This window comes from Strix uralensis, chromosome 10 (assembly GCF_047716275.1).
Source record: "Strix uralensis isolate ZFMK-TIS-50842 chromosome 10, bStrUra1, whole genome shotgun sequence".
In the NCBI taxonomy this organism is placed as follows: domain Eukaryota; kingdom Metazoa; phylum Chordata; class Aves; order Strigiformes; family Strigidae; genus Strix; species Strix uralensis.
In genome coordinates, this window is record NC_133981.1 from 6275921 (window position 1) to 6292314 (window position 16394).

The 16394-nt window shown below is 49.7% G+C and overlaps 1 protein-coding gene across 2 annotated transcripts in view; it reads right to left on the reverse strand.

Moving 5' to 3' along the window:
* Positions 1-16394, reverse strand: part of PRICKLE2 (prickle planar cell polarity protein 2) — a 109881-nt gene that overhangs the window by 15206 nt on the left and 78281 nt on the right. For both annotated transcript variants that reach the window (XM_074879083.1, XM_074879084.1), the window contains 4 exons: positions 5964-6077; positions 4079-4216; positions 3551-3754; positions 1616-1802 (listed from right to left, as the gene is read on the reverse strand). In XM_074879083.1, coding sequence (XP_074735184.1) covers positions 1616-1802; positions 3551-3754; positions 4079-4216; positions 5964-6077 — 643 coding nt within the window. The remainder of the gene's footprint in view (positions 1-1615; positions 1803-3550; positions 3755-4078; positions 4217-5963; positions 6078-16394) is intronic.

Sequence of the window (16394 nt, forward strand, 5' to 3'; positions counted from 1 at the left end):
AATTATAACGTTTATTCACTTGTTTAAGCTGCTGTTCATGGCAAAAGCCCCCATTACCTGAGAAACTGGCGTGCACGGCACGGGCTGGGTGGCACGGCGGGGTGCTGCACCGCACGGGTGCAACAGCATGTGCTTGCACACCCGCCACAGCCGTGTCGCTGGGGGCGGGGGGGGCGAATGCTGCTGGGTGTTTTACAAATGAACAGTACATTAATGGTCTGTTTTGTTCCAAGCTAGATTTGGTTTAGTGTAATTGGGTTTTTTTCTTCCCTTATAATGAGCGAAATGCTTTTATATAACTGGAGTGCCACACTTGTGGACAAGACAGTGGGTGGGATTTTATCAGCTCCTTTTCCAATGCCCTGAAGCCATCTCGCAGAGGAAGGAGCACAGCCTCCTCACTCTGTCCTCGGCTACCCAGCCCAAGCCTTACAAGTCTTAAGCACATGCTTACCTCTGATTTGTGTGGCTCTTAAGCACAACACTCAGTGACTACTATGAGCAACTTGCAGCAAAATGGCTGCAGTCCCTCCTTTGCTAGAAATGTGCAGATATGCACCAAAACAGGCATTTTGCCCCGAAACCTGACAGTCAGCAGGCTCCAGCTGGCTGGACGGAGGGGAGGACAGCAGATGGGGGAAGCACGAGAGAAGGAAGCGTTCGAGAAGCATTAACAGCTGCTTCTTCACCGCTCCACAGCTGAGCTTTCGGGAAGGATGTGCTGCAGGTCACAGCAAATGTGTCCTCCAAGTGCTTCGCTGAAGCCCTGAGTCTTCCTCCCTGTGCCATCTGGCTGCTGCACAAGAGCAAAATGGTTGTTTTTTCTTCTTTCCCAGCAGCCTATGAGTTATTCGAACACGTGAGCTCACCTCCACGGACAAAGAAAGGGCTGCCCGCCCACCCGCAAGCAAATGCTCAGCCAAATGGCAAACAGGATCGGGAGAGCAGAGAGGTGGCTTCCCAGCCCACCCGGCTTACTACCCGCCGAGTGCTGGGGGGACAGCTAACCCCCAGAATAAAGTACATTTTCAATCACTGTTCTAGAAACATAAATTGACTCTGATGAGTTTTTTTTTTCTGTCTGAGAACATCTATCTGTGGGTTGATTAAAAAAAGCAAACAGAAACAATAATGATGAATGAACAAGCATCTTTCCTGTCAGTAGCTCATTAACTCATGCAAGTGAGTTTGGCAAGCTCGGCTGGGAAAAATCTGAGAGTCGAAGAGCCAGGCTGTTTACAGGAAAATGAGATTTAAAGGGGAAAAAAACGTGCATTATATTAGGCTAGAGAAAGTTTTCACTAGTTGTAACAGCTCCTGAGGTTGTTCTCTCTGATAGTCCTCCCCTCTCTGACCATAAAAAGGGATAAACAGCGGTTTAACCAAACAAATTACTGTGCTAACTCCTTGGTGGGATGCGAGAGGGGCACAAACCTCTTCAGATGCCGCAGGGCTGGAGCAAATCCCAGCTGCAGGCAGTTCTGCCTGCAGCCCCAGGTCATTGTCAAAGACTTAACGCCACAGCTCTTGTTGCCAGAAACAACCTTCCAAGCAGCGGTTTGCCCCGCTCCCTCCCGCCCCGCGCTGGCCCTGGAGCCGAGGCAGCAGCACGTACCGATGTGCTGGGCGCAGGTGTCACAGTACTCGGCGTAGAGGGACTCGAAGCAGCTGCAGCAGTAGGGCCTGCCGTCCTTCATGATGTACCGCTGCCCCCCCAGCACCGTCTCGCATTCAAAGCAGCAGAAGTGCTTCATGTGCCAGTGCCGCCCTTCGGCCTCGGTGCATTCATCGGCAAAAATGATCTGTGGGGGGAAACACAAACGTGGAACAGAGTCGGTCAGAAAGGGGACCTGGGATACAGGTGCCAACCTTCGTGTCTCCTGCCTGTGCAGAGCAGCTGTGCTCCTTTGCTCATACAACCTCCAAATTTTATAGCCAACCCCCCCGTCCTGCATGGGAAACTCCCATGTGGCTTGCAGCAGGGGCACCCATCACTTCTTAAGGAAATCCATTAAAATGCAAATAGCTCAGGACTGCATTAGTGCACGGACTACAAAGCGCAGCTTGCAGTAACATTCTCTAAGCACATCCATCAGCAGAAAGGGTCGATCAGGGTAATAAACACGCTTATATACAACCTATCGATCTGGTGGACTTCTGTAGAACAGAGCAGCTGCTTACTAAAACACATTTACCCATCTCTGAAACAGAGACCCTAGTACAAGGATGAGTGAAAACACAAGGAGAAGTGGCAGCTCTCTGGAGGGGAGAGAAGACAGAGCTACCTGCCTCCTTACCAGTGTCTCTACCCAGCCCGTGTATTCATAACAATGATTAGCAGTCATTATACCAGCGGGGAAACGGAGGCACGGAGCACTGTTAAGAGTGGGTTGGTGAAACAGCCATTGGAAATGGTTCCATCAGATGCTTTTTTTGCTGTCTCTATTTCTCATCCCCACCCCATCTCCACTCCCAAAGCTGCAAGGAGCAAGCAGCAGTCCAGCTCTGCTCCCTGGCTCTCTGTCCCAGCACAGGTCACACCGAGAGCTTTTCCCCTGCAGTTCCTCTTACCCCTGAGTTACTCTTTCTCACAATTAGTGCTGGATGTTTCAGGGGAAGAAGTGTGTGTTAAAGAAGGAGCTGAATGAAAGACTTGTATGAGAATTTGCAAGGATAAAAAATACATGAGAAAAAGTTACCCAGCCTAAGCCACAAGGAAATAGGGCCAGTCAAATGGTTAGGAGTTGTTTTTTTACTGTTAACATTACAAATTTAATTGGATACATACGTCAACGTTCTTTATATCTGAAGTGCATATAGCCTTGGATTTTTACTATTACATGCTTGCATAGATGGGACACGGTATTTTACAGTACACATGGTTTTCCACACTATGGTTTTCATAACTTTAAAAGCCAGAACAATTTCCTTCACCAGCCTTTTAAACAGAGATTGACACTTGAGAAATGCTCAAGAGGCGACTCTGTACGGTTTTCTATATTCATTTTGTATTCCATTTGTTCAGCTTCCTATAGCCCGTTAATCGCCTCTCTTAAAGCCTATTTCAGCTCAGCGTGTACTCAAACACTACTGTCTTGTAAGAAACACAGCACTCATCTCACCAGAATCTTCTTCTGGGGAGACGGAGGAGAAGGAAGGACCACGACACTCAGCTGAGCTAAAATCACAAGGCACGGAGGATGTGCCGTTACTGGAAATCCTCATGGAAAGCCTCCCCGGATCCTGCATTTAGATGAGGACCTCTCTCAGAACAACAACAGGCAAACTGCAACTAAAAATCCCCAAGATGCTCACCTGAAACCCCAGGAAAAGCTTGTATGAACCCCTGGAAAAGCCAAACTGTCATATTTTGTGTGCACACCTCCATGCAGAGGCTCCCTGTGCTAACGGACCCACCGCTACCAGGGTGGATGGAGGGGAAATACCCTCCAGTTGGCAAGGGGAACCCTCTCATGCCATCCCCATGGGTAGCACCCATAGCAGGATATATCTTTTAAGTGGACAGAAGTCGGGGTGAGCTGGCTCTTACCTCGTCGCACGCCGCACAGCGGGGCTTGAGGCACTCGGCGTGGTGCCTGCCGCAGTAGATCTTCCCATCTTGGTAGAAGTAGATCAGGTCGACCAGCAGCTCGTTGCAGACACTGCAGATGAAGCAGGGAGGGTGCCAGCAAACGCCGTGCCCTGCTCGTGAGGCGAAGACGGCCATATCCCCTCCGTTGATCTGGCCACCGCACTGTCAGAAAAGCTGGGGTTTAATGGGGGGTGGGCGAATGCGATACCGCCCGCCGCCAACCAGCTGCTTTCACAACCACGGCAGAAAAAGGTGTTAATTTCCGGTACCTCTTAATCTCTTTTCATCCCCATTTTGTGGCCAGGATATCAACAGCCTGCCCCCTGCACAAAGCCAGGAGCTGAAGCGACTGCTCCACATCAAATCCTGGTGATGGACGCCAGTGCTCGTAGCTCGTGGGGGGCAGGTGCTGCTCCTGCGAGCTTCACTTAACTTTGGTGATTCAAAGGCTGCCCCGCTTGCGCCAGTTCGTCAGCTGCTACCCACCTGCTCGCAGATCGCTCCCGTCATGGTTACAGGGAATGGTCGGACATTGCCTCTCCCTAAATTTTCCCTCTTCCTTTGGTTGCTGAAGAGTTTGAGTTCCCTCTTCTCCTCCTCATCCAATGAATTGCAATAGCGGACCTAAAAAACACAAGTGATGCTCAGTGTTATGGGTGTCCCTGGCTAGCAAGCCACAGTCCCATGGGCTTGCAAACCTCTGCACAGAGGTCACAAACTCTGTCCTGGGCTTAGGGGAGGCTGGAGAAACACTGCAATATGGGCTTCAGTCATCCCAGGGTTCAGCCAAAATTTCAAGAGATAGAGATGAGAAGAAAGGGGAGAAAGAAGGTTGCTCTTTGGGTGCTAGGTTTTTAGGAATGTCTTAAAAGTCGGATCCTCTGAGTCCCACCCAGACCCAGCAATCAGACTTTTCCTGCTTTCTCCTTATGGCAGAGGTCTTAGAGAAGCTTTAAAATATTTTGTTGGCATTTCAAGAGCACAGCCTGTTTTCCCTGTGTAAATGATGGAGTTCCCGCTATTTGGGAACTCCAACTGTTCTTCCAGCATAGGGTCAAGTTTGCACATATGCAAAACCTCTGCGTTGGAAGGTAATAAGGAAATAAGTAAAATAAAAGGATACAAACAATGAGCGATGCAATTTCCCTGAAGCTTACAAAACTCTGAGGTTTTCCTGGCTATTTTCATCCTGCAGGCTTAGGCTCTTGGCTGATTGCATCTCAACAGAGAATACGACTGAAGAGCCAAGGTAGCCACGTGTAGCATCAAGTGCCCAATCCAGGCTCTGTTACTTTGGAGAGCAGGCTCATGGAGCCGAGCAGGATTATTCACATGAGCAACCAACACACCTTGAATTTTTTGAAGAAGCAAAACTGAGCATGAGGGGAAAGTGGATGCAAAATCTGCCAATTTGCAGAAAATACATGTAGGGTCGTTCCTCCAGCTTGCAGCAGCACGGGCTGCAGCAGCAGCATTCATGTGCATTATTCCTACGTTCTTCAGCTGTCGGAGGCTCTGGGTTTTCAGCGGCTGCCAGGGATGGCAGGCGGGCAGGTTGGGGCCCGAGGGTGTATGGGAAGAAGCCCCTGCCTGGTGCCTGGAGCTCCCCCGGCGCTGGCAGCGCTGTGCTGTGCCCGTGGCACCCAGCCACGCGCAGGCAAACTCGTTAAAATCTGACCTAGATCAAACAAGTTACCTGCATGTATTTTCCAGAGCGGCTTCTTCAGAAAGCAGCACGAAAATAATTTTTTTTTGTTTACACAGGGAAATTTTGTGGGCTACCAGAAGCCAATGTTCTCACTGGTGAGAACAGGATGTCAAAGACCGGACCCTTTTTGCTGCCTCACATCTTTCTTGTGAGATGTAAGAAGGTTTATTTGCTCTGACTGGTCTTGACTCAACCTCTGGCTTGCCAGGCTCCCCCAGCTCCCAGCTCACGAGGCTCAGCCTGAGTGAAACCCCTCCTCAGCACAGGCACTCCCACTCCCAAGGTGAGTTGGAAGCAGCACTTGGGAAAAGGCTTCTGAAACATCTGGCTCCAGCTGATCTTAACAGCATTTCAAGCCACTTTTAACACAGCTTTGGCCTCTGAGACCTGAGAAAATGCTTTTATTTCTGAGAACTGCAGAAAGATGATTTAAAAAGTTTTAACTTTACAAACAATGCCCTCCCCACCTCCAACACAATCCAAGCAGGGAGCAAACACGGCACTTAAATAGCAACATGATGAAACTCCAAGTAAACCCCCCTGAAAAGCAGAAAGGGCTGTGAAAGGACCAGCCACACTTCCAACAAGAACAACCCCAGAAGATGCGTCCCCTCCCCACCTGCAGCCCTGATAGAAGTCTGAGGACACTTTTTGGTTACTAACCTCATTGTCGTGCGGTGGCAGCTGGTGCAAAAGCTGCTTTATGCGAGATTTTTCTCCCGGGCTGTTGACGTAGGGGACCTTGTCCTCGGGCAGGCAGCTGTAGTACTGGTGCACCTATGGAGCAAGAGAGGGGACTGCAGTGGGGCTCCCCAGCCGAGCCCGTGCACCCGTGCCCAGCCACCAGCCACCCCCTGAGCCAACGGGCACTGGGTCTTCCCGATGATTTCGAGCGGGGAAAGGCAGCCACGCGCTGCTTTGGTTTTATTGCCTTTTCTCCACTGAGAAAGAGGGGTGCAGCCCCGGTGAGGCAGCGGAGCTCGTTACCGTTTGCTCTGTCAGCCTCCATAGCGTTAGCATGTTTCGCCGGCTGTGGGGATGTGTCGGCACCTGCCTCGGCAGAGGAGGTTAAAAAGGCTGCGCCCCGGCAGCCTCCGTGTTGCCGGCTATCTCAGCCTCCACCTCCATCAAAACCCTCCGGGCTTTTTTCTGCAGTAATTTGTGGAAATAAACAGCAGATAAAATCTGTTGGAAGGTTTGGTTTTTCTCCTTCGTCTCAGAGCGTATAATTAAAATCAGCTATTAAAAAGGCAGCGTGGTGGGGCACGGCATGCCCCGGCGCTGGAGGAGCCCAGTGGCAGCCCGGAGAGGAAGCACACCCTGAACCCCAGCGTCTCTCCTCCGACTGCCACACCTGGGACGTGTACTCAAGGGCCGGGCCAGGCACCGGGATGGGACTCACTGGCCGAGGATCAGCTCCAAAATGGCCACGGTGACGTTGAATGGCTTGGGAAGAACCAGGGGAAGGCAAAGGTAAGGGAAAGCTCAGCTGGGATCGGGAGTCTCTGCAGCCTCGGATGCCTCCGGATGCTCAGGCAGGAGCCAGGGGCTGGATGGCTTCCTTAAACCTGCACTTGGCTAGACACATGCAAACTGTTCTCCCGGTGCATACAGCTTTCTGCCTTTGCCGTGGTGGGAGTAACCCCGAGATGCTCCCTCGGCTCTCAGACACTGCAGCAATTCATTTCAGAGTGGCTGCACTGCCTGCAGCTTTCGCAGGGCTCTTCCCAAACGATGCTTGCTTTGCAGTGGCTTCTGATCAGCTTTTTCCCCTCACTGTACTTTTTGAGCTTTGGCCTAGAAAGCACCACCTGTGCTGGCTCTTCCCAGAGAAGCCCTCTCTGCCTGCACAACCCCACAGCATCTGTGGGATGTCAAGCTACCGTGGGTCACCGGGAGGGATGGGGACACAGAGGCAGGTCACACAGGGCTGGCTGGCAGGGGAGCTCGCCCATGGGCTTGCAGGCTGCTGGGGGCGGCTCATACAGGGAATTACCTTCAACAGGAAGAAATCACTTATTATTCCAGAATAAATATTCAAACCTGGCATTATTCAGGAATAATTACTCTGCATTCAGCTCACTCTGCTGTCTCATTCAGAGCTACCTGCGAGCAGAGCTGCTCCAGTGCTTGCAATCGCTTTTCTCAATTTATGGTTCCTCCCCAAACCGACCGTAACATCCATCTTTCCCCATCATCAGGTTTTGCAGAAAGGGAGATTTTTAGCAGATTTCCACCCGTAACTCTGCCGTGCTGATGACAAGGGAACTGCTCGGGTCATGAAGCTGAGGAACACACTGAGCATATGCCACTGCAAAACCCTAAATTTGTTTTACACAGCAGAAACAGACCCACCAGCTATGGAAACTGTCAAAGAAAGAAAGGCTGCTAAGTATTTTGTTATGTTAAAAAGAAAACAAACTATGTACATTAGAATACTTACTTTGCATTTATAGAGCATCCTTCATCCAGAGACATCAAAGCACATTAAAAACACTTAAATTCTTATGACATGCTACATGAGGTAGCAAATATACGCACTGGAAAGGACTATTTGCAGCATAATGACGTTAAATGAGCTCCCTGAGTTCATGAAGCTCGTCTGAGGCAGAGCTTGCAGCTGAAAATCTCCCGGCGATGCCCCGGCTGCCAGGCTACCACACTGCCATGCTGCGCCTTCCCGGCTGGTGCAGGCGCCTGATGACTTCTCTCAGCCAAATTCCCCACATGTGGACGGGCTGCTTGCTTTGCCCTGCGCTCAGGTTGGTTAGTTTGTGTTTTTATTTCTTGCAATGAAGTTTTTTTGTCCACTGAGTCCTTGAAGTTGGTGGAGACCAGGAATTACTTTTTTTTTTTTGAAGAGCTGCCAAATTCCATCAGGCTGCTCTGGTCCCTAGAGCAATGAGCTATGTAAGACGCTCACCCTGGGCAAAAAGCAGGGATGTGATCTCGTCCTTCGGCAGCCTGGGTGCTGCCTCCCTGGAGCCCGATGCGGCGGGATGTACGTGCCCAGCTCTGCTCCTGCTTCCACTGGGAAGTTTTCCATTTAGTCTCAGCAGGTCCGCAGGAACTGGCTCCCATCACAGCAGCAACATAGCTCGGCAGGGATGGGCAATTTGGTTTGAAAAGCAAAACAAAATAAATACAACAGGCTCCAACCTGTGTTCTGCTGCCTGAAATAACCTGAAAGGGTTTGCTTTGGATCTGCATCAGCCAAAGGGACCTTGTGCAGGGGTGCTCACGGAGGATATGGAGCGGAGGCAGCTGCCGGTCCTTGTCCAGTACCCGCGGGACATCTCGTGGGGAGAAAACCCTTTCCTTAGGTCTGCCGATGGCTTCCTCTGCTGTTGCCTTTGCACCCACCATCCCTCCTGGGGACAAACCTGAATGAGAGGGATGCACATATCCTTTCACCTGAGGCATCGCTCCTATCCTGAGAAGTCCAGCTAGAGTGCAGATGAAGAGCAGAAGGACATCCCTTGTCTGAGCTGATGTTAACCGAGGCTCGTGCAAATGCACTCTCTCATCCATCACCCATTCCCCATGGGATGCACCCAGCTCCCTGGATGGGAGAGCCAAGCCCAGGAGGGGCACAGGGTCGCAGGCTGCCAACATCCCCTGCCTCTGGGCTCAGCTGGCTGCCGATGGCATTTCCGACCCTGCATGTGAGCGGCTGGCAGTTGGGCTGGCATAGCCCAGTCGTGATGCTCAAGAATAAGGAAAAATAAAGAAGGAAAGGGGAGGGAGTCTCAGGTCAATCTGGCTTTTCAGGGAAAAGGCCTGCAGAAAATGTTAACTTGCTGAAAAACTAAAGCTGCTCAGTCTGCACTTTGCTTTTGTACAAAAGGTCACTGTCTTCCGTTAAAATAACTCCTCCTCTGTCCAGCTCTGTTTTGAAGCACGCACAAGCCTTTGCAGCTCGTAAGCCTTGCAGGGCCACTGCGGCCAAAGGGCCTGATCCAGACCCCCCAAGCACTGGTGGACGGCTCCTTGCTGACCTTACAGGCTCTGCAACATGAGCTGAACCCAGATAAGGAAAACAGTGTGGGGCAACGACCCAGGATGGATAACATTTCCCTTTTAAATCATGCAGTATCTTAAACTGTTTTATTATTAAATACCTCTGCCATACAACACAGCAGCTCCACAATCTGCTATTTCCCCTCACAACAGATCTGCTCTGGCCATGATTATCCTAACAAGCATCATTATCACACAGGAGCCATGTGTGGGGTCGGGCTCGGTTTCATTCTCAGCTTCCCCACTTGCCCCTCTTCACTTTGACCTCTGCACACATCTGGATGGGAGAAACCCTGGAGGAAGCTGGAAACCATCAGACTGCGTTAAAGTAAGGCTTCAGACAATGTCACGAGGCCCCGATGCCACGGGGCCGGGCTGGCCAGCACAGTGGAAGTCAGGCTGGCTGCGGGTGCTGGGTGCCGTGGCACGCCGGGCGGGCGGGCAAGCCCCATCCTGCCCCGGGGAGGTCTCCCAGGCGCTCGGACGGGCTCTGTGCTGCGAGAAACCGAGAAACCGGCGCAGCAGATATCCATCTTCCCAGGGTGTTATTCTCACCTTCAAAAGGAAAATGTCCAAATGCCAAGGTTTGCTAACAAAAACTGATACACATTTTGGAAATTAACAGCTGCTTGGAGCTAAAAGGGGAGGGCACAGGGGGGAAGATAGAAATTAAAAAGGAAAGAAACCAGGAGAAAGGAAAGAACGTAATGTAAAACAAGGGTAGGAAAAAGCCTTTAAAGTGGAGCCAACTTTATTCAAAGGCACTGAGGAAAGTAATTACATTAGTTTACAAATGCCTTTGTGTTCTGTAGTCTTCCTAGGTTTGGGCTGTGTTTCCAGTTTAACTTTGACAGTTTACAAACCTACCCCAGCCCTGCTAAATAAAGGCAGGACTGCAGCTTTACTGGCAGTCCCAGGGGTGACCAAAGACAAAACCCACACCAGCACCTTTGTGGGCAAAGTCTTACACCTTGTCCTAGAATGAAAAGTTTGCAAACAACCTGTGAACTTAAGCCATTGATGAAGGATCTCTTTGATCAATGAATTAAAGGAGGCGGAGGGGAAATAGCATGTTTCTTATGCCATGAATTGCTGTTGGGAGGTAGCATTTGGTTGTACTCACCCTGAGTACAACACCCCTACCGAAAGCACCCACCAAACCGGGCTGTTTGGGATGACTGTACCACCGGGATGGACTACAAAGGAGCACGCAGTGTCCTGGCGCGGCTCAGCTGATGGGTGCCGACTTGCTCAGCCACAACAGCACATCCAGCTGGGCAATCCCGCCTGGCTTTCATGAAACCAAACAAACTGCAAAACCAGCTGCAAGGCTTTTGCAAAGAGCTCTGTGAGGGTAGTATGTGCTGGCCTGTGTGCAGCAGAGTGCCTGAACACAGATGTCCCCAAAAAGGGGACCTCGGTGGGTCAGCCACCACTCAGGCACAGCACAGTAAATCATCACTTGCAGTGGAGTTTGTTCAAAATCCAGGCGTGCCGACATTCTCCAACATCCCCTCGTGCCCAGGACAGCACTATTTCCCCTGGGACCATGCCAGGGTCCCACAGCCCCAGCAGCACACCCCACACCACTCAGGGACATACCACACCGGCGTGGGGAGCTGCTGGTGCAGTGTCTGTGGGTGCCTGTGTGCATGCACTCACTCGTGGCCCCTTCCCCTGGCTCGCTGTGCATGAGCTCCCACGAGCTCTGGCTGCAGTGGGAGGAAGGCGGCCGGTGGCTCTGACAAGCCTGTGCCAGCCCGGGCGAGTGGGGCTGCTCCAGCGGCTCGCCTGCTCCTCTCCAGTGCTGGCTTTTAACTGCACGTCAGGCATTAAATGATCTTTTACACCGAGCGCTTAAAACTGACAGAAATGAATCTGGTGTCTTCAGTATTTCTCTTGTCCCTGCTGGCCTCCCTTGGAAAAACAAAGGGGAAAAACAAAACCAAACAAGCCACACGCACATAACCCTCCCAACGTTTCTGCAAAACATTGCAAGTGCTTGTACACGTAGGCTCACACACAAGCTCCACAGATGATAGCACGTGTGAAACTGGAAAACGGGTTCAGTGTTCTTTGGCCCAAGTCTGGCACGTCCTCCTTTTCCCTGGCCATCAGGATACAAAGCACTTACTTATTTCTTGAAGGAAAACAATCCTTGCAGCAAGGCCAGATGCTCCAAAATGGAGAGTGGGAACTGCTGGACGGGTCTGCTGAGCACGGCAATGCAGCCAGGCACACACCTCAGGAGGGAGCTGGGGTCCCCGCTGAGACCCCGCATCCCCATCTGGGAGATTGCTATCACCCCCAGATCCATGAATGTGCCTGTGGCCTGGCACGTGGCGGCAGGAGAAGGATGCAACCCCTGGCGCCGGGCGGTCCGGCGCCCCGCAACGCTGGGTTTGCTCTCGGAAACCCGCTCCCGAGTCACAGGGACAAAGGCAGGGAACAAAGGAAAAATAATTTTCCTAAGTGCTATTTGTTCTGGCATGCTCTGCAGCTCTCTGCGCACTTCTCTCCCACAGCTAACGGCAGCCGAGCCGTTTGAGCGTTGCTGCTCACCAGTTGAGAACGACCTCCATTCCTGCCAAGTCTTTGGAGCAGTTCTTGGTCTGTAAGAGATCCCGCGGAAACATTGTTTCCTGCTGGCATCAAAGAAGAACATTTGAATGAGGGCTGTACATCCACAAGTTTTAGACTTGTGACAGTGCATGCCATGATTTTTCTAAGCAGAAATCTAATTTGGATTAAAAGGAGCCAGAAACAGTCCTTTCAAAAGCATCCGAGAGTGGTCTTTGTGCTGTGAGGTACTGACCGGCAGAGCTGCTCTTTGCACCACTCAGAGACCCCTGGAGCAGCAGCAATTATAATGATCATCTGCTGCATTGATCATAGTTGATAATTCCCCTGGGTGTGCCACTTAAAATAATCTTGTTCTTATAAGTCATGGGGTAGCATACTAGAATAACGCCGCAACAAGGAAAAGCTGTAATTGTACACTGGAATAAAGCTCCAGGACAAGTTTATATTGTATAGTCCAGGGTTTTTCTGTTTTCTTTTCCACTCCCTGCTCTTCCTTTGCCCCTTACCTCTGCTGACCACCACACAGCTACTTCAAATTTAAGAACCAAGCAAACCATGTCAGGTGAGTGGTTTTGTTTCTGCAGTCCACCAAAAGAAGCCAATTCCCTCCCTGATAATAAGATTGTTCAAGGATTAAATACTTTTAACAGCTTGCATCATCTTACCACGACCAGGAAAACACCCCAGGATACAGAAACGAAGCAAAAGCCCAGACACATGGTTTTACAATGTTGGGTTTTTTTTCAGCATGTGATGCACTCACACCTCCTTCATCCGCTCTGCTCCAAGGCAGAGGGAATAGCTCCAGGATCCCCTAACCTGCCCCAGCTGCCCCCAAGTCACGCAGCTCTGGCATCACACACGGAAAAAGCATTTTGTATGCGGGACTGCTGCTCGGTCCAGCTGGGAAGCATTCGGCACTGTCCGATGCCTGGAGGCTGGATTTAGACAGCTCCAGCCTTGAAATAAGAGCTGCTAACTGCCAGGCTATTTAGATATAGAAAGAGTTCACTGGGGAGGTGATGGACTTACCACTACCTCAAAGTGAAATTGGAGAGCTTTTAAAAATGTGCTGAAATACAGCTTTTGGATAAAATAGTACAGTGTGCACGTGTGCAAGGGGGCAGAGTGAGAGGCGGCTCTGGCTTCTGGCACCAGCGTACATGAGTTACAGCTCCTCTTCAGCATCCTCAGCTTCCCAACTACCATGCTCTGCTCTCAGGATCAGGATCTACCAAGGAAGGTAGAGCTCTTTATGGGGCTTTTGTCTTTCCTTTACCTGGCCATAAATTAGCTTATCCATTCCCCATTACTATGCAGGCTTGGGGCACAGGGTTGCTTTGGCCTGTCTTGTTCCTTCCTTGCTGCATGCAAGACTTCAGTCTCTTGAGGAGTGAAACAGTCTGCTGAACTTACAGGGCTCAAGAAAGGACAAGAGGTAAAATGCACTTGACTGTGACACATAGGCACAAGTGAGGCACACATTCCCCAGAGATGACTGGCCCAGATAACGTACTTTCTACCACACCAAGGTTGTGAAAGTGGGTATCTTTAGGTAAGGTGCAAATGCATGTTCAGTGTAGGTTCATCTCCGCTCTCCTTTCCTCAGTCTGTGACCTGAACAGCAACTGATGAAGCTTGGAGGTTTTATAACTCAAGCCCTTGCTATAGGTCTTGCAAAAGACCCAGAATGGGAATCACACGTATGTTAGCTCCTGAATAAATTCCCCATGACAGCTACAAGTTTCACACCACACCGCAAAGATCTCAAGGTCCAAGCTCTAATGGCTCACTTAGAGGAAAATGGTGCCCTGACCCTTCATACTACTAATTTTAGCTCAGATGAGATTTTCATAACTTTTTCAGGGACTCAGTCAGAGCAACTGTGCTGACAGCAAGAGGGAATTAAGTTCTTATGGCACATACAAGGGTCTTGAACGTTGGCATGCTGGAGCCATACAGAAAGCCGCACCGCAGCTGAAGTAGAGCCCCATCTTTTGTTTAATTGGAAATCTGTGCCCATAACCAGCTGCTCCTATTATTGAGACACAATAAAGACAGAAATCCTCAAAAATCCCTTGTATTCAGAAACTCAAGCTGGCATGTTATAACTCCTTTGGATTTCTCCAAACCACAGGCTCAAGGAATTCAAGTCTGTTCATTCACATGTATTTACACATGCCTTGCCTAAAAATGTGAAAAACACATCATAAAAGTACTTATTTTTAAGCATCTGCCCTCAAACTTATGTCAGTGCAAGGAGGATCAGCTGTAGGACTGCCAGCCCCAGCAGACAAACTGGCTCCCGAAATTGCCTTCCCCCGTCTTTGCAGCCAGACCTGGTCTGGGATTTTGCTTTGCTGAGGACATGTTTCTATTGGTGTCTGCCCATTTCAAGACTTTCACACTTGTTTCTTTATCCGACCATTGAATGGCAGGCAGGAAAAAGAGTATTTCTCAAAGCCCACATCCCAAGCTTCTGCCTCGCCTCCTGTACAGCCACCTCTCCCATTCCCATCTGCATCCATATCTTCCTGAAGAGAAGTCCCTCTCCTGCCATAAGACAACTTCTCATTGAGGTCCGATCCAAACGGGATTAGAGCCCACAGGAGACTCTTGGCCATCCTGTGTAACCGACTGCTATTACAAGAAACCACATTTTCTAATCATGTTGTAATTTATGGAGCTCAGTCTTGGGTTTTTACCCGTCGCTCTCCCTGTTGGCAGGTTGCCGCTGAGCCTTACACCTCTGATGGTTTGAAACCTCTTCCAATTTCCTGCCTGAATGCATTTGGAGCCAGTTTATATCTATGTTCTTGTGCCAAAGTTGGAGCTTGAGTAACTGCTCTTCCTCTTCTAATGCATAGGGAGTGATCATAACCCTTCGATTTGCTAGGCTGAACAAAACAAGCTCTTCTAGGCTCCTCAATGAAAAAACATTTCCGGTCTCCTTCCAGTTTATACCACTTTTTCTTGAGCAGAGATGTCATAAATTTTAGCCAGTTTTCTAGATTAATTGTAACCATACCTTATGCAGTGGTATTATAACATTTTTTTATATTACTATCTTCATCCCTGTGTTACAAACCTATTTAGAAATATATATTTATGGCTGTTGCATAAAGCACTTTGTAGTCCTGCACACTAATGAGCCGTAATATAAGGGATGACTTTCAGCTCCACTCTTCAGTGCAGCGTCTGGATCATTACCTGTGAACACCAGACCAATACTTTTTTTCTCTTCAGTAGTGGGCATTAAGTAACCAACATGATTATTACATAGTTGACATGTACCACAGACCAGCTAATGCCTGAGTTAGCATCCAGAATCAAGCAAGATCTTGTAGGTTTGAGCTGATTCTCCTTTAGATTATATTTAACAATTTAAGCTATGGATTGAAGGGACTCTCCAAATTCTGAAATGACCTGTAGAAACTGCCAAAAAATGATGTCATGTTTGTTGGCCAAATTCCCCCCCTGAAATCCTGTAAATTGCTGCGTTGAGTGAGACGTGAACACTGTCTCCCAAGAAGAGCGAGGTAGGAAGGCTGTTGTCCAAGTATAATAAGAAAATTGCATTAGTCTTTCAGGGGACCACTTACCTCCCCAGCTTGTACGCTGCGTAGAGATTTTAATAAAGTAGAATATTGCAGGAAAAGTTGTTTCATTTCATCTGTTTCATGTCAAAGAAATATGACAGAGAAACAGCGGAAGGCAGAGAAAAATTCACTGCCTGAAAATCTGTATTTTCAGCCCAGCCTGACAGCAGTGTCCTCAGCCAGGGCCACCAGATGCTCCATGGCAGACATCAGCCTTCCAGAGGCTCCATATCACGTATGCACACCTGACTCATCGACCAGAAAGTCTGTCCGCAGGCTTGCACCGCTCCAGCAAGTTGCTGCAGAGGTATCTCCTATCCCCGTGGGAGGCAAACAGCACCCTCCTGCACCCTGGGGCACCTCCCAGGCATGCAGGTAACTTCCAGAGAAATTCAGGGTGTTGCTCTTCACCAGGGGACAATCCCCAGCCCTGCATTGTGGCTCTTTCTCAGCCCAGAGAAGTCACACCTTGCTTTTGTCTCCTTAGTGGCTCATCTGATGTGTGAAAAGTCCCAAAAGGGCTGGTGGATGAGCTGTGCTGGAAGGATTTCAGTGCCTGTCTTTGGCTCTGCTTAAGGCTGCTCTTCATCTCCATGGTGATTAGAGACAGGTCTGAAGTGGCAAATCTGCTAAAAGGACCAGCATCGCAGACAGAGGAGAATAATTAGAAAGCGGGTGTTTGTATCGAGGAACACCATGACCTCTGCAAGAAACACATGTTGGAAGAACCTAAAAATACATTAACCTGGGTAATGCATGAGATGTCAGTACCTACTGCTAGAGCTAATGTACTTTTATTTTCTCCTGAGCATCCCAAACTCCCTGATGGCACACTATTTCTTAAAAAGCACCAGAGGGATCAAAGAAAGATCCAGGTCTTCTGGAATACGCC